The sequence below is a fragment of the Tyto alba genome, unplaced genomic scaffold (genome assembly GCF_018691265.1).
Source record: "Tyto alba isolate M040663 unplaced genomic scaffold, T.alba_DEE_v4.0 Super-Scaffold_44, whole genome shotgun sequence".
Classification (NCBI taxonomy): Eukaryota; Metazoa; Chordata; class Aves; order Strigiformes; family Tytonidae; genus Tyto; species Tyto alba.
In genome coordinates, this window is record NW_024881320.1 from 13,368,559 (window position 1) to 13,386,574 (window position 18,016).

General features: G+C 45.0%; 1 protein-coding gene across 4 annotated transcripts in view; it reads left to right on the forward strand.

Moving 5' to 3' along the window:
• TPCN1 (two pore segment channel 1) overlaps positions 1-18,016 on the forward strand; it is a 54,658-nt gene that overhangs the window by 19,828 nt on the left and 16,814 nt on the right. For all 4 annotated transcript variants that reach the window (XM_042805153.1, XM_042805156.1, XM_042805154.1 and 1 more), the window contains 10 exons: positions 7,127-7,251; positions 9,861-10,037; positions 11,396-11,509; positions 11,770-11,900; positions 12,484-12,572; positions 13,182-13,216; positions 13,846-13,904; positions 14,702-14,801; positions 15,835-15,951; positions 16,929-17,053. In XM_042805153.1, the coding sequence (XP_042661087.1) occupies positions 7,127-7,251; positions 9,861-10,037; positions 11,396-11,509; positions 11,770-11,900; positions 12,484-12,572; positions 13,182-13,216; positions 13,846-13,904; positions 14,702-14,801; positions 15,835-15,951; positions 16,929-17,053 (1,072 nt within the window). The remainder of the gene's footprint in view (positions 1-7,126; positions 7,252-9,860; positions 10,038-11,395; positions 11,510-11,769; positions 11,901-12,483; positions 12,573-13,181; positions 13,217-13,845; positions 13,905-14,701; positions 14,802-15,834; positions 15,952-16,928; positions 17,054-18,016) is intronic.

Here is an 18,016-nt window from a genome sequence, read left to right on the forward strand (position 1 = left end):
CTTCACAGTAAGAGAGTGCTGTGAGAATATAGTAAGACAAAGAGCCCTGAGGCCTTTGCATATGTTTCTGCTGCGCTGTAGTCTCTAAGGAAGAGCATGACTCAGTTACGCTGACTTGAAATATTCAGAAGTATATTAATTCTCTTGCAACAGAAGGGTCTGGCGCTGCACTCTGTTGGAGATGCCCTGTTTTTCCTAGGCAACAAACTGATAGTAAATTGTTTAGAGTTCCTCACGGCTGTTAACTTCCTTCCCGTTACATCCCCTGAAAAAAGGACGGGCACTAGGATACTTCAGGCTGCAGAGATGTGTCTTGTGATGCTCCTGTTGGCACAGCTGAACCGGCAGTCAGGCACTCAGGGCAGTGATTTCACTCTCTGTCTCTCTCACCTCCAAGATGTGTGGCCAAGTGCCAAACCAGCTGTGCTTTCCAGGCAGCTTCCAGCTTTTTTTCTCCCGGGTAGGTGAGTCTGGCCTTGAAGAGACAAATGCACGCATGTTTATGCCTCAGCACTTGAAAAGAAAAGGAGCAGTTTCTTATCAACTGCATTGGAGCAGGGAGAGAAGATAAATCCTCAGGAGGTGAAGCTACATGGCATGTAAGCACTTGGAAGGGAAAATGCCATCGTTGGTGCTGGTACAACTCCAACGTACTTGACACTTGAGGATCCTGCTGTTTCCCGGCCAGACCTGCTTCTGGGCTTTGCCTGGATTGTGTTGTAGTACTGCTGAAATCTTGGCTTTGGGAATGGAGGTGCCTGTGCAGCTTGTGTTGGGGAAGGGTAGCCATCTACTTCATTTCCTTTTTTTTTTTTTTTTTTTTCCCATGGAGTTGCATCTTCTGTAGTGGGTGCTCCCTGCAGTTCAGCTGATTCAGGCTCTCTGGTTGTTTTTGACAAGCAAATGCCATCCTCCTTTTGCAGCCTGGTTCATCCTCACTGCAGCCTCCAGGAGCAGTCACTGAGGGAGCCGACAGCTTTAGCCAGCACGGGGATCCTGCACTGGGACAGGTCTTGTATGTGAAGTCAGGAGGTCCAGGAACACCCCGGGCAGCTCTGATGCTCCTGGGGTCTGCCTTCTTCATGGGCACACCTTCAGTGTTGCTGGGTGCCTGGTTATGTTTCTTTTAAACTGAAAGCATGAGCACTGTGACTAGCTGAGTTTGGGTAATTAGGTACAAATACAGTCAAGATAGATGGTATAAGAAATGGAGGTGGTGCAGCAGTGAAGAATGCAGCAAAGCCTGGAAAGAACTGGCTCCAGTTAAATGGTGCAGGGATCGCAAATGGGTGAATCACAGACTGCTTCATGCCCTTTTCCCTGCTTGCAAAGGGGCTGCAGCCCGCCAGCGAGACGCTCGTGCTGGAAAGGTCAGGCTGCCTGTCTGTGTGGACTCTTGCAGCAGACTTGTAAAGCGTTTGCTCAACTCCAGGAAGACACATTTGCCTTGGACAGCCTGCACTCCTGGAAGCGTGTCCAGCTCTAAGAGAAAAAGACACTGCTCCTGTGAAGGAACATAGCTGACAAGTGCATTTCCTAACAGGGTTCACGCCTCTTTCCAAAGAAGAAATAACGACTGTAAGGGTATGGGTAAGTGCAGTTTTTACAAACAAGGTAGCAAGAAGGAAATAAAGAACAAAGTTGGTACCAGATTAAATTCAATTAAGAAGGAATCTGATGATTAGCTGACAATTTGGCCTTCTCTTTCTCTGTCCTCCTCCTCTGTGGCCCAGTGGCTGCTGCACTGCAGTGTTCTATCAGCTGGCGTGTCTCCGGTTGTCCGAGACTGTTACTGGAGCTGCCTGGAGCGTGTGCCCTGGACAGCTTGATCTTTCCCGACTGCGGGAGGTAACACCTGGCTTGCTTTTCTCTCTTGCTGCTCTATGTGGTGCATCCACTTGCAGGAACCTTGTAAGGCAATGCGAATGAAGATGTGTCCTGTCTCTGAAGTCGTGTCCTTGGCATTTCTTTTTTCAGCTATCAAGATAAATAGTACTTGCACATGCAACTCAGCAGATGAGTAGCTTACATGTTACTGTCTTACATTGACCACACACATGGTGTGTAAACAGTATGAATGACAGATTTAACTGTAAGAATATTTTTGCTGGATTATGTCCCTTGCCCTTGCTTCCACTCAGTTTGCAGAGTTCTGTCATCACAGGTATACTTGCTAATATAGCGTTGTCTGGACAGGATGGCAACTAGCAGTTCCATCAAGACCTTCTTCAGCCTTTTAGGAGAAAGCCCTGGTAAGTCCGGTAAAGGCACATAGCTTTGGAGTCAGTCAAGGAGCTAATTAGAGGCATCTCAGTCTGTTTCAGTTAACGCCATAAAAAGTGTGTGCTATCTAGAAAGCAGAACATCTGGCAAACAGGCTAATGAGAGCCAGACTGGGGAAGCTCTGAGGCAAATGTAAGAGCTACCCTGTAGAGTTTGTTTATAACTCTTTGAATTTGTAGGAGATTACTAGTTTGTTGGATTTTTAAAATTATTATTATTTATTAAAACAAATGTAGACACCAAAGATCAAACAATGAGAATTGCAATTGACTTCAGTTTGACATAAAATAGCCTGGCTAGGAGGGGTGATTTCTTCCTGGTTCCTGGGAATGTTTTCTGTCCTTTATTCCCCTCTCAGTTCTGCCCTCGATATCCCCCGTGGCTGCCTGAGCTCCTCCAAATGAGAGGAGTTTGTTTGCTCTTTCAGCCGTTGGAGAGTTTTTCCTTCCCCTAAGTAGGGAATTTGTTTTGTGAAGGGAGAGGTTTGGGCTCGGGAAAGTTTATGCTCCTTCTCTTTCTTTCTTTTTTGTTTTTTATTGTAATGATGACATATGGAAACTATTTACACAGGAGCATGCTCTGCTGCACTGAATGGAAATGTTGGAGTCCCGGCAGTATTGTTCCGGATGCCTTGTGTAAGCAGCCAGCTGGTTTTGCTTTTTCTTTTTTTCTCTTTTCTTTTTTTCCCCCTCCCTCTCTCCCGTTTCAGGGAACGTCTGGGATAAGTTACACAAGTGTGGAAGGAAGCTTTGCCATCTGTGAACAGCTCAGTTCGTTTACTTTGTCATGCCCCTTGTACTGTGAACCTCACAAATATTTAGATTCTTTTTTTTTGCTGGGTGGGGGGAGACTCCTTGCTGTGACTAGTCAGCACTTTGAATCCTTTCCCATTAGTTGTCCGTGTTTGCTAGTGAGCAAATTCTGGTATATGACAAAATAAGAAAGCACACGAAGCCTTGCTTTACCACCATGCTCGTGCTTAAAAGCTCTTTGTCCTGCAGCTAAGCCTTCCAACAACTTGCACTTAGAAACATCCTGCTGCTAAAACAGTGATAGGGAAACGATTTAACTGAAGTCTGAGCCACCTTCCTCAGAGGGGAGGGGAGAAAATGTTTAGTTCTGCAGCGAGCAGAAGAAAATCTGTGCGTAGCTTTCCCTTGAGGAAGCTGCAAAATTGAGGATCAGCTTTCGGAGGGGAGGGAGGGAGGAACTTCAGATCTGACTTGTCTCCCTCTCCCCGACTCCCAACACAAGCGTGCCCGCTTCCCGACACGGGGCTGCCATGCAGTGGAGAGAGCTGCCTGCCATCTACTTCGAGGATTACGGGAGTCCTGTGGAGAGATCCTCCTATCTCATTGAGCTCAATACTAATGGTAAATGCCGTCGGGGATGTTCTGCAGCACGAGCTGAGCAGAGCGGAGGTTGCATTAGTCTGTGTCATTGTTATCATGGGAGCAGCTGAGGAAATTAGCTAGCTGGAGGGCTGCCAAGCAAACAGTCAGAGGGTTGCTTTTCAAATTTATTATTATTTTTATTATTATTTATTACCCAGATGATGCTGTTGCCTCAGGGATGCTAGATCAACCTTCTGGTACCTGATGGAGAAGGAGCTGATCCACAAAATGCAGCTCCCCACCGGAACACTTCGCCAGTACATTTTCTGTTGTGTGTGCCTAGAAAGATGATGTCTGGTTTAGACAGGAGGAAAACATCTTGGTTTCTAGAGTTATTTTTTGTTTCTGGTTTGCATCATTCAGTGCTGTCTTGTATTTGCAACCTCAGTCTCCCTGGGACATCTTTTCTGTTTCATCTGCGAGTCCTCTGTGTGAAATCATGGAATCATAGAACAGTTTGGGTTGGAAGGGACCTTCAAAGGTCATATAGTCCAAGCCCCCTGCAATGAGCAGGGACATCTTCAACTAGATCAGGTTGCTCAGAGCAACCTGAGAAATGCAGAGAATTTTTACTGTGGTGCATCTTTTTCTAGTGTTGATCCTTTTCAGAGAGAGGTTGGTCATTGTGAAATAACTACTTCAGGGTTAAAGGTGGTTTTGGCATCTTTTGGTAGGGTACAGTGGTTTGGTGTTTTGTTCAATGCTACAAACCTTTGCTGATTTGACCACAGTATGTTTTGATGTTCTTAAGTTTTGTATATACTGTAGTGCTCCAATAACATGGCGGTATTGGAAGCAGCCTGCTTAATATGCCCCTCTTCCCCAAAAGAACTAGCGCAGCCAAGGTGTTGATTCTGTGCTTTTTCAATATCCCCTGAACTGTGTGAGATGAATCACGTTCAGATTTTCTCTGAACGCTTGCTGTGTTTTGAAGGTGACTTCTGGAAAGGCCTGAAACTCCAGCTCCTGTGAAGTGCCTTCGCAGTTGTTGCTGGTTGGAGCAGCAGCCTCACCCCAGCCGCCAGATCACGAAGGAGCTGTGGGTGACGTGCTGTAGAGCTGTCCAGGTAACGTCACGGATGGCACATACAGCCCTGGGCATCTTCAGACAGCAGGTTATGCATGACAAGAAGAGGTTGCACTCTCTGCTCTGATGTACCGGTCGCTTGTGCACCTCGGCAAAGTTTGGGGGTGTTTGACAGCCCTGCGCCTGTCTGGTAATGCTCGAGGTCTTTGAGGCTGGGGGCCACTTCGTGCTCTGCCTCTGCTGTGACCCAGCTTAGTGCCCCACGGAGTGGAGGGCAGGCAGGATGGGGCTGCAGTGTGTTTTGTCTGGCAGCAAGCAATCTGTTAGGATGGGAATGAGAATTGGAAAATGCATGTCTTACGGGCAGTAAAGATCTCCTTCAGCAGTGAATCCAGGTTCTGGTGTAGATGTGCTCCTTCTGCAACTCTGCTAAGCATTAAATGCAAAAAAGGTTTTGCTGTCAGGCTGCAATTTGAGGGAGTCTGTCTTGCTGAAACACATACTCAGTAAAAGCTTTGTAAGTAATAACTTTTAAGAACTTTTTAGAGATCACACTAAAGCATCTAATTTTCGTATATCGCTTTATCATCTTTTAGTTAAAGGCGAGCAAACCCAGAAGATTGCCATCGAGTTCTGTGGATAAATGAAATCGCTGTGATTCAGTTTTTTTAAGAACTGCTCATGCAAAAAGAGTGTGAGGGAGGAATTGGCTTCATTCAAACATTTGTCTGGTTTTTAGGTGGTATCTTAAGGATTTGGGGAAAGCAAGGAAAAGAAATAGGCTTAAATGCTGCAGGATTCTCACAATCTGAGTATGGAATCTGGAGAGTCTTCACAAATCCCAGATAAATGTTATCTTAATTTGATTTGAGGGTGGAAAAGGCAGCCATGGCTCTGCATTGGTGAAGGGGTTTCTGCCTGTCAGTAGCACACAGTGCCATTCCTCTCGATGGGTGCAATTCTTGGCACGGATTCTCTCCCCACTCCTGAGGGTGTTCTAGAAAGACTAAATCAGTAATTCAGTGAGGATTATTTTGTCAGAGCAAAGAGATGCAGCAAATCTTAAGCATGCTGTCATGAGAGGGGAGGAGAACCTCATTGTAATTTTTTCCCACTCTCAGATGACTTCTCGTAAGACAGAGAGAACAAGCTACTGCATCACAGCTGCTGTACTAATAAAAAGGGGGAAATCAGCACTTTTGCACTGGCAAGATCAATTTTACATGTACCCTCTTTGGGAACATGAGGGACTAGAGGAGGGAAGTCTCTACTGAGAGCAAGAACAACCATGTGGTTTGGGTAATGATTGAAACTCTGAAGAACTGAGTGCGTGGCCACTGGTTTCATGCGTGGCCCTAAGCAAGTCTCGCTTCTGTAGGGTCTCTGCTCAGTATTCTTTGTCAAAGGTGCAAAATAAAAATCCCAATCCCAGAAGAAGAAACAAAGTGACATTCCCTTTTTGAACAGTAATTGTCTCCATGCATGGTTTTCATGTGTCTTAATAGCACTGAGGCTGCAGATTGCAAAAAATGGCCAGCATTATGGAGTTTGTATACATGCCCTGCATAGTTCTCCCGTGGGAAGGGCAACATGTATGTATAGCTATGCTTGGGAGTTGCTTTTTGCAATTGGGTTGCATTTTTTTAAAATGAAATCTTTAGGTATGAAATTGGGTACAAATGTTCAGTAAAGTATTGTTTTATAGTGTTTTACTGGTGAGAAAGACCTGCTCTTAGAAGTTTCAAAATCAGTCTATGGGATAGGAACAGAAAATTAATCTTGCTGTTTGTTTTCATCAGAGGGGTGTCGGTACTTATCTGCATCAAAGAGTGTTGCAAAGATGCATTGTTTAATGACTCTGGAGAGCTCTGAAAAATGAGGCTTTCTACTAAAAATACTGATTGCTGCTATTAGTGTAATATACAGCTTCTATACTCAGGCTGGTTTCCCTTGCCTGTGGTAGTCCTGTACTACATTGTTCCATGGTCTCTCCAACCATTAAATGTGAAAAGGCAGTGCTGCTTTAGCAAGCCCACTTTTATTCTGTGGGTTGGATGTCCTCAGAGACTTCTAGCTGTTACCTGCCTGTTGGTAGTTTATGACTGCTGATCGTATGCTACAAACATGACAGCACAGATCTCCTGAGCCAGGAGACCTGCTTATTGTATTAAATAGGATGCTGCCTCTTTGGATGATCTTCTGGCAATGTTCCTGTGTTGAAGTGCTGGGTCTGAGTGTGTCTTTTAAAAGCTCCTACATGGGAAGAATCAATTTGTCTGTGTACAAGCTGCCAGTTTCCAAGGTACTCTGCCACCTCTTGATGCTTGTCTCTGGTCCCAGTGCCTGGCTTGTTTGACTGCCTCCTGATCAATCTCAGCTCGCTTAATTGTAAATCAATTTTTCTCTTACTGTACTGATGCAGATGGAGGTAGCTATGACGTTATTAATGATGCATCCAGCCCTGCTGCGGGGGACTGCTGCGCGCAGCAGAGCTCTGCCCGACACAACTGGGAAATGAACTACCAAGAGGCAGCAATCTACCTCCAGGTGAGCCCTGCTGTGTTTGGTGTATTGTGTGAAAAATGGACTTCTGAAACTATGGTAGTTCTTGATTGTAAGAAACAAAGAGCTTCCATCCGGAGGTCAAAAATTTGATGCTTTGCAAAGGAATCTGCTTGAGGAGTGGGGCGATGCTGGAAGCGCCTTCAGATGGGCTCTGGCACGGCATTTGGGAGCAACCGAACAAGCTACCCATCGCCTCCCATCCCTCCCAGTGTCAAGGACTGTAGTAGCTGAGGGATTCATCACGTGTTCAGTTCTGCCACCTTGCCATGGAGCTTTCCATAACTTGTCATAGATGGTCATTTCCCATCTTCAGTCACCCTGGGGTGAACGGTCAGTGCTCTCCTGGAGACATCTCATGTTCTAGAAGTGCAGGTCCTAGTCCTGCCTTGGCCACAGATTTGGTGGGTGACTCTGGGATGTTTGTTTATCATCACTCAAGCCCTGCAGGTCATGTAAGACACAAGAGAAGGTAGGGGTCTTGATTTCTACAGGATGAAAGCGTGCTGAGATTAGGATCAGCCCCGGACTGAAATTTATCTTATTTAAAAAGACAGGAAAAAAAAAAAACAAAAACAAACAAAACCCCAACAAAACAAACAAACCCCACCCATGCTCCAGTTGTAGCAAACACCATCATGACTTCAACAAAGGTATAATATTTTTAAGATCACTGTACAGTCTGATGTGATGAAGTACCAGATGAATTACTACCAAAACGGAGCTTCTCCCAGAGCTGTCCAGTCTGAAATTGCTGGTTCCCTTACTGTGCTTCCTTCCTCCTTCTCTTTGTTCCCTTTGAAAGGCTCTGCACTGCAGCTTGAGATGCTTCAGACCCAGTTAGGTTTTTTTGCTTAAGCCATTGCAAGGTGATTGAAACCATTTGTTCCTCCTTGATCCTAGCCCACAGGACTGAGGAGTATTGCTTCTCTGACATTCTAAAACTGGGTAGGCTTGGACCTTGGTAATACTTCAGCTTCGTCGTATGCTAGAGCAGCACTAACAGTATAATGGTAGCTCCAGCCCCTCCTGGGCTTTTGTTTAAGCTCATGATTATTGGAGATGCTCTGCAAAGGGTCATTGAGTTGCTGCAGTGTCTGATGGTAATGTACGCAGCAGGCTTGGCCCTTCAGATGCAGATTATTCTTGCTGCTGCCTTGACCAATGGTCATGATGACAATGTCCTTGAAATGAAGTAGTCATAACTTAAAGAGCATGCAGATTGTTTATTTGAACCAGTAGCTGCAGGCAAGAGTGTCTTATCTGAATAAGAGGACTTTGCTGTCCAGCAACGTTTTGAATTGCTTGGCTACGAAGAGGCAGAATTTAGAGTATTTTTCATCCTGCAAGTGTGTTTTGTCAGGCGTGAATAAGAATGCCCTGCTGATCTAAGCTAGAGCTCTCTTTGAGTGGGGGAGCTTGCGTTTTATGGAGCTTGCTGCTGGGTTTTGTCCTGCTCGCAATCTGGCTCACTGACCCGGCAGTGTTTGTTCTTAAGCAGAATGTGAGCTTGCCAGTGAGATGAGTAAATGAGAAACATTTGAAACCCTCTTCTGAATTGGTCTTGAGAATGCTTCACTTTTTAAAGGAGATCCTGTTTCCTGACCTTGTTATCCATCTGCAATCACAGTTATTCCACTTTGATTGTAATAGCTTACTGTCCTTACAGTAATTGCTTACCTGGAAAGATGTTAATTTAAAAACAAACAAACAAACAACTTCTTGTGCATCTGTGTGTCCCAACTGGGGAAAAATTATCTGTTATGACAGTTTCCAAGAGGCAGCAAGTTTCCTGTGAGTGACAAAGGCTCCCTTGCCTAAACCATTGACTCAAGAAAGAGAAGCAGCTGTTAGGTGGTTCTTCATGAAAACCTCTAAATTGTCCCCAAACTAAGTTTCATCCCAGAGATAAAAATAGTAATGATGTAGCTGTTTAAAAATCAGTTGTAGGAAAACTGTTAAGATGGAGTATCTGACCTTTTAATGTTAATTAAACTTTCTAGTTAAGAGGGAATGACAAATCAGCATAGAGACTTGTTAATTTTTCATGGAGTCTGTCTTTTCACATTCCTAAAGCAGAAAACACTGCGGATGCTCCAGTGTTTTCTCACAGACATTTTGCAGGGCTGAGATAAGGAGGAGCAACTGTCAGCCAGGTGCCCTGGAGCTTATCTGTGTGTTTTCATGTTCTGTCCTGGAGAACTTTAATCAAATAAGTCTGTAAACATGGAAGTGGTTTCAAGTAAATGAAGTATTGTGTTTATGTTGGGGTGTTGACTAAAGTTTCTTTGCCTACCTTTATAAACCCTTTCAGCACTGTTCCTCATTTTGAAAAGGCTCAAGGGTTTCTGAAGCAGGAGTCGGTGGATATTAATGAGTTTCATTACTGAAATATGCATATGAACAGAAGGAGATGTCCCGTGTGTGTAGAGTTCACTCCTCAATAAACAGATCAATGTCAGGCTGTAAAATGGGAATAGTCTGTTGGGAATTGTATCTAATTCGTATAAAAGTCTTTGTTCTTCATGTGGAAAGCTCTGTTGTAGTACCAAGAGTCACTAATTCTGTTCTCGTCTTTATTCCTGCTGCCCTAGGAAGGAGAAAATAATGATAAATTCTTCACTCACCCCAAAAATGCCAAAGCACTTGCTGCCTACCTCTTTGCACACAATCACCTTTTCTACCTAATGGAGCTGAGCACAGCACTGCTTCTCTTGTTGCTGTCTCTCTGCGAGGCACCAGCTGTTCCTATGCTCCGTCTTGGCATCTTTGTAAGTACTTTGGGGCAAAATTAAGAAGTCTGCCTGTTTTGCAGTGGTGGGTAAGAGGAAAAAGAAGGCTAAACATAGAGGAAGAAGGTAGCAATAGTAGGAAAAAACCCACATGGCTTGTTCTGTAAATCGGTTGACAGCAGATATGCCAGCCAGCAAAACTTGCTTTTTTCATCTGATGTGCATGGACCACAATGAAAGTGACACTTACTTCATATTATCAATTCGTGCAGTTCTTAAATTTTGTAACTGAAAAGCGTGTGGGTTTTCCTTTTTCTCGAGATAAGAATCTGTGTGCTCTGATGGGGTGGTTTTAAAGTCATTGTAGGGTTGGTGCCATTACCCCAGCACCACCACTGGTTGCTAGAACACAGATCTCAGCCTGGGACAGGTTTCTAAACCTTCTGCCCTCTCCTCCCAGTGGTTTGAGAACTCTTGTTAATGTGTGTGTATGTGTGCGTGAGTGACTTGAAGTTCTGTGTCTAACCATTACAAAGTGCAGGTTGAGAGGAGGGATACACAAACTGGTGTGTGCTGTTCTCAGTCCACCACCACTTCATGAGGAACCACTGTCAGGCACTGCGAGCTGCTGTTGCTGGTGGGAGAATCTACGTCTGGTTTTGGAGCTGTTAATGGCACCCTAGGGCCATACCAGGGGTGTAGAACAGCCGTGACAACCTTGGGGACAAAGTGTTCCTCAAAATGAGTCAGGGCTGCATAACTCTGTTTGAGTTTTGAGCTGTGACTAAAGCTGAGGTTCTAAGAAAATACTGTCATTGTCTTTGTAGTGTATTTTGCATCTTCCCGCAGAGAAGGGTCCCATCAGCACTGCCAAAAGCTGAGTTCTGTTCCAGAGCTTGATTGGGACCCTGTCTGTGGTTTTCCAGAACACCTATTTCAAGAGAAAACTCCTCTCTCTGTAAATTCTCTCTGCCCAGCAGCTTTTCTTCCTGCATTTCACTAAAAAAAAGTTGCAGTCTCAAACTTTTTTAAAAGTTTCCACTCAAGTTGCTGGTGTCCTGCCCTTATGTTTCATATACATCAGTACATTTTTTTGGATGTGTTATTCAAGTCCAAAAGGGTTGTGGATATCCAGTAACTTCTGAGCTGATACTGAATAGAGGAAAATTGTACGGGCTTTAATAAAAGCACAAAGCAATAAATATAGAAACTTTGAAAAACAGAGTCCTGTGCTAGCTTTAAGAGTGGCCTTGGGTTTTCCTGCATGTCACAGAGCTGTGCTCAGACTGTTGTCAAACCCATGTGCTTCTTGAAAAAGGAAGGGCAGAAATGTGGCCTCTGACGTGCTGCTGTTTGTAATCAGAAGCGCTGGTTTAAGCTTTCCTGTATTGTAACAGGTCCATGCAACCTTGGAGCTGTTTGCGTTAATCGTGGTAGTCTTTGAACTCTCGATGAAGATGAGGTGGCTGGGCTTCCAAACCTTTATCAGGCACAAAAGGACTATGGTGAAGGTAAGTTGTCTGTCTGATTGTCAGTGTTTTTCCTTCAGCAACTTCGGGAACTGAAGAACTGGATTAAATATTGGCCTGTACTAGAGCAGTGATGATTTAGCCGTGTGTCCCAGCTGCCAAATGATTCATGTGAGATCGCTAAGGTCTCAGAGACACCTCCCATCCTTAACGTGTCCAAGTAAATGGATGATCAGTGAGACCTTTGCCTTCCTGAAAAGGAGACTGGAGCTGTGCCTCTCATTAAACCCCTTTTTTTGCAGACTTGCGTGCTGTTTGTACAGTTCATAGAGGCCATCGTGGTGTTGGTGCGCCAAACCTCACATGTCCGGATAACGAGAGCACTGCGCTGCATCTTCTTGGTGGACTGCCGTTACTGTGGTGCTGTCAGAAGGTGAGTGGTCGGCTGGCTGGGTTTTCCCCTGTCATGCCTGGGACTGGCGTGGAGCAAAATCACTCTGATCCCGCAGGCATCTCCGGGGAATAAGTGTCTTTCATGGGCATTTCAGATCTCGGCAATCTTTTGTAATTGCAACTGAAATGTGCCTGTTGTCTCACCTATCTAGGGAAATTTCATAGGTGGTAGCTTTGCGTGTGCTTATGGTACACCATGCTTATGTGTACCGTCCTCAGCTGTATCAGCTCCCTCAGAGAGCACAGCATGTGAACACGGCTGTATTGTTTCTGGCTCCTCAGCTTGCCTGTAAACTGTACAATGAATCACAGAGCTAGTCGTTAGTCTGGAGAAGGAAATTCGACAGGGTGACAGTAGTATTGTTTGCAGTACCTGAGAGCTGACTGCAAAGGACAGATAGGTAACTTGGAAGTAATCTTAATTTACCTAGTTTTCTACTTTTAATCCTTGGAGATAGTGGGAAGTCACTCCTCAGGTATGGTGTGGTGGTGGTTTTTTTGCCTGACAACCCAGAGGAGAAAACATGCAAGTTTTAGTTTATTAATGTTTTCTGATTTTACAGAAATCTGCGACAGATCTTCCAGTCCCTCCCGCCATTTATTGATATTCTTCTCCTCCTGCTTTTCTTCATGGTGATTTTTGCCATCCTGGGTGAGTTGTATTTATGGAAGGTTAAGTTATTGCTCAAAAGCAGTACAAACAGCCTGGATTAATATAAAGCTCATCAGATTCAGAGTCCTGCCAGGATCTTCCATTTATCCCATTTCATCCGCAGTCATCTGGAAGGCAGAATTAAAGATCAAAAAAAAATCTAAAAGCTGGGTATTTGATTTTGAGACAAAAATCCTTTTGACCTCTTCAGGAGGATAGTCTGTGGTGTGTGTGTGTGTGTGTGTGTGTTTGTGGTTTCCAAGTTTTGTGTCCCTCAACTGTTCCTCAGTCTTGTAAGTTTAGCCTACGTTCCCACAAATGCACGTGTCTGTAGTGTACTTGCTGCAGTCCTATACTCAGACCATCCCCAGAAGGTTTGTTTTCCAAAAGGATTGGTGAAATGCCAGTGTCATATATTGGCAAATCGGTATGGAGAAGGCCTTCCAGATACTCTTCGCTTCATGGTGTCAGAGAGGGCTTACTCTTATTGTGACCTTCTCTTTGGGAACAGACACTCACCACTGCTGCTTGATATTAAACAGACTTTATTTTTGTTTGTTCTTTCCCTCTTTCTTCTCCCCTTCTCTACCTTCTCTGCTGCTTCTCTAGGTTTTTACTTGTTTTCTCCTAACCACTCGGATCCAGTGAGTATCACCAATTCTTTCAACCTGGAAGAATTTTGAGCTTGAGTCCCTTTTTGATGTGCTAAAGAATCCAGCATTACTGTGTAGACATAACTTATTCCTGTGTGGTTCCTGGGAGTCCAGACGCTAGCTGGTCAGAGGCTGCTTGGCAATGTTACCCTGGTTTACGCCCTGCTGCGAGGAAAGACGGTGCAGAGAACTTCCTCAAAGACAGGATGTCCCAAAGGGAACATTCCCAGGGTTGTTCCTTTTTCTTGGTGTCTTAATTCAGTCAACAAGCTACCTGCCACTGTCCCCAGGGAGGAAGGTATCTGGGCGAAAGCTCAGCCACCTCAGCCTGTGACTGTCAGAGTCTAGCTGGTTCCTGCTGCTGCTGATGAGTCTGTAGCTTGCTGGGAGTAACTACTGCAAAAATGTGTAGATGAGTTTTTAATTGCTTTAACTCCTCACATGCCGTCTCTCAGGGGCCTTTAAAAAGGATCAGTGCTGAAGTACCCTTTCCCTAGGGAGGCATCAGGGAATTGTAGAAGTGCCTGTATTAAAATGGGTGGGTGGGTTGGTCGTTCTTTGAATGAAATGTCACTGTGAAATTCCGTTTGCAATTTGTCATGGGAGTTTTTTTCTTTCAGTACTTCAATACATTAGAGAACAGCCTCGTGAACCTCTTTGTGCTTTTGACCACTTCAAAGTAAGTTCATGCTTTTCTAGCTCAGTCTTTCCCTTTGTCCCCAGAGAAGTCTAGCAGAGCCAAGAGTTTATTTGCAGAAATGCTCTGTCTCCAGATTTCACCCCTTTCCTCTGCATGAGAGAGATTTCCTGGGTTAGCCTGCTTGGGAAGAACTGGCATTTCATTTTGGTTTAGGACACTAACCTCAGATACAGAGTTATCTCTAAGTGACTCAGACCACTTTATCACTGTGAGGGCAGTAAGAGGGGAAATGGCTTTATTAGGCCTTGGTACAAGAAGGGAAAGTTTCTATTTGTGCTCCTTTGTCAGCTGACAGTTTGTCGTTGTGAAGTAACTTCCTATCACTCTGCTTCGGTTCACCTATCTGCTAGGAAAGGGGGCTAACAACAGTGGGTAAATATTGATCTGCTGTCAGGGAGAGCTCTGAGGATTAGGAAATTAGCAAAGGATGGAATAAATCTTAGGTTGTAACACTCCTACACCAGGGCTGTATTGCTGTTGTTGCTAAGTATCAAAGCACAACCCTTAACCACGTTACAAATCCCCTTTGCCCATTTGATTTTTGGGATGTGCAAGGAATGTATTTTTCATATTTATTTTTTTCATCATGCCTCCATGTTCTTGCTGCTAGGCGCGAGCTTCTGTGTCATGAGCAACCACATGTTTTGCAGATATGTGCGGATCTATGGATGCAGGTTTACACACACACCCCCGTGTCCTGTGGGGACACAAGTTTGTAGTGGGAAGTGTAGCATGAGCTATTTGATGCTTAAACTTGTGTCTTTTTTTGGATGCAGTTTCCCTGATGTGATGATGCCGTCTTATGCCCGGAACCCCTGGTCCTGTGTCTTCTTCATCGTGTATCTCTCCATTGAGCTGTACTTCATCATGAACTTGGTGAGTCCCCTGATGAAGCACTTGACTTCCCTCCGCCTGACTTAGGAGCTCGTTGCCCAGCGGAGTCTTCCCCGTTCCCAAGAGTGCTCTGTAATAATCTGAGACCCTTTGGCAGAATGCTTCTAGAAATGGCAGCTTTGCTACAGATAGGAGTCTTTTAATGCTTAACCACAAGGAATTGAACTAAATCACAGAAAACGGAACGATACGAGTATCTTTCAACTTCTCTCACATTAATATCATGCTTGGAGTGACATCCTCAGCTGCATTAAATTTATTGTCCTTTTCTGTCTTAATTTTTTATCATAAAATGGCATTTTATTATCTGGGCTTGCCTGAAATACTTTGTAAATCAGTTTGAAGGGGATGGAATTACTAAGTATGACAGGACTTGAAGAGTGCTGATAACTGCAGTGTGAGAGCGTGGCTGCTGTGCTGGCTCTGCTTCTGGCAGCATCTAGGACAGGGCCAAGCCCAGCTCAGGTGAGGATGTGAGTGGTGGAAAAGCGGTTGTCAGAGGAGTTGAGGAATTCTGCAAGCCAAGGTGAGTGAGTTGGTGCTTGTAGTGGGCTTGGATTTCACCACTGCTGTTCTAGATGTGGAGGGTTAGTTTTGACTTGCGTTTGCCAAAGCTCCTGTGGAAGGGTGAGTCCAGAAAGCAGCCCTCAAAGCCCGCTTTCCAGGAAGAGATCAGGTCATTTTAACAAACCAACCTTTTGATACTGTTCTCTGTTGGCGTGTGTGGAGTTTAGCCTTAGCTCTTAAAACCATGAGCGAGTGTTAGGAGACCAGAAGCATCTGGGCCTCTTCCAAAAAGTGGATCAGTGCGCGTGCAGCGCGCTTGGTGATCGTGCTGTGGGATCCCTTATGGCCGGCGGGCCCTCGCTGACTTTCTGCCTCAGTCAGTGCAGTGCTTAATAAATTCCTGCGGCAGGCAGTGCCTCTCCTTGCCTCTGGATGCTCCTGCCTCTTGGAGAAGCACTGGCTCAGGCAGCCGCAGGGTATACGCACCTCTCCTGTCTTCTCTCTGCAGCTTCTCGCTGTTGTGTTTGACACTTTCAATGACATTGAGAAGAGGAAGTTTAAGTCCTTGCTGCTGCACAAGCGCACGGCCATACAGCATGCCTACCGCCTGCTGATCACCAAGCAGGTACGGGGCCCTGCGGGGAGGCTGAGCGCAGCCGGGCTGCGGCTGGAGGAGGGGTCAGCAGTGTTTTAAGGACACCGGGGGTCTGGAATGTTTAAAGAGCGTGTTCCAGAAAAGATGATTTGTGTCTGTTGACTGTAATCATACTCACCAAGGACTACTGTTTTTTTCATTTGTGTAACTTGTTTATATCTGTTTCTGGAATAAAAACCAAAATAGTCTTGAGTTTCAGCCCCATGTGAGGTTATGGAAGTGTCATGATACAATGAGTGAAGTTTGTTCTGGAGAGCATGTAATCATTGGTTTCTCTCTGATTCAGTATGGGTCACTTGAGGACTTGTTTCTCAAGCACCAGTACTTAGAGGAGGGGTGGGTTATACACGTGAAGGTACAGTGGAGTTGCTAGATACTGCATGAGTAAATGGTGAAGAAACAGAAGTAATTCACCTACAAACAACTTTTCATGCGGACAAAGCGTGCAGGGAGAGGGTTGATTTCTTACTTAACTTGTGGAACAGCAGGACAAATAAGGCCCAGAAATAACTAACCCACTGCTAGTAGATTAGTTCATGTTTAGGGCACATTCATTATATGAACAGTTCCTGAGGAATAGCTGGTAGTCTTAAAAAAGTGCCAGTAGTGGGATCTGTTAAGCTGTCTACTGATTTCCCAAGAAGAGTGGTTGGACTCTGTCTCTTTGGGTGTCTGGCTGGACAATTTTCACATGATAGGGCAATAGAAACAGCTCTGAATTTGCTAGAGGGAATGACTGCCAAGAGAGCTTTCAGATCTCAGTGCTCTGGGATAAGCTCAGGATGTTAAAGGAATAGCTTAGGGTACTTTTGGGGCTTAGTTGTAACAGCATCTTACAATCATGTCGAATCCTGCTTAAAACAAATCCAGAGTGAGAATTAAATACACGAGCCTCTATGTGCTTCTGCCTGATGTCGCTGCTTATGACAACATTCCCTTGTTTCTAGAGGCCGTCTGGAATTTCCTTCAAGCACTTTGAAGGGCTGTTGCGGTTTTACAAGCCTCGGATGTGTGCCAGAGAGCGATATCTCACTTTCAAAGCACTGAATCAGAGCAATACTCCTTTAGTCAGGTAGGATGGTCTTACTGCTGCACCCAGAGCAGGGAGGTTGCTTCGCTCTCTGAAGCTAGGCTGTACTTCGGAGAGGATGGCCGGGTTTTATGGAGGGAAATTTGTCTGGGATGTGGGAATAGAGTTGTGTGACTGAAAGGATTTGCCTGGGAAGCAGGGAGCTTGGAGGGGTGAGTACCCTGAGAGCTGCGGATTTTCTGCGGAGGTGATGGAGTTCCTGCGTGCCCTCTTGTGGATACAGTGCTCTGCTGGCAGGCACCAGGCAGCCACTGTTTCCCACCTCCCCTGCCAGAACAGAGGAGCGAGAAATTGAGGAACAACATTAGAGCCTGCAAGGAGCATTTCTTCACACAGTGCAGCCTCGCAGCTTAACAAGTTTTTGTTTTTTTCCAGCAGCTGGCTGTGTCCCCCAGGGTTTTGTTAATTAAAATCTGGTTCTGCTGGTGCTTTCAGAACTGTTATCCTCTGTGTTATGAGGCAGAGAATTACCATTCTGGTGGGTGGGTGCAGCTAACTCCAGACAGCATGGAAGTAGAGGGAATTAGAGCAGGAGACCTTCTCTTCCTTTTCCTTTGTTCTGGCCACAGACAGGCTCGGAGTGAGTCTCCCATTAAAATGGTGTCAGTGCTTCTCCTTAAAGTCAAGTGTCACAGAGAAGTATTGAAAAGGGTGCAGGGAGAAAGGCAGTTCTTAAATTTAGGCACCTAATGACACCAGTGAGAGTCTGAGAAGTTCAGCATCGTCACTTTCTGGTACCTAAAAGCTGTTATAGGCCTGACCCTGAGCACCTAGACAGGCACTCATGTTTTATGGGTTTCTTTACTTTCGTGTTCTTTTTCAAATTTCATTGTTACCTTGAAAAGAAAATGTACAAAGATGTTAGAAAAGGGCTGTACGAGTAATTAAGACAGTCCAAAACTTCTTCATGAAGAGCAGTACTATCTCTTTCCCTTGGAGTTTGCT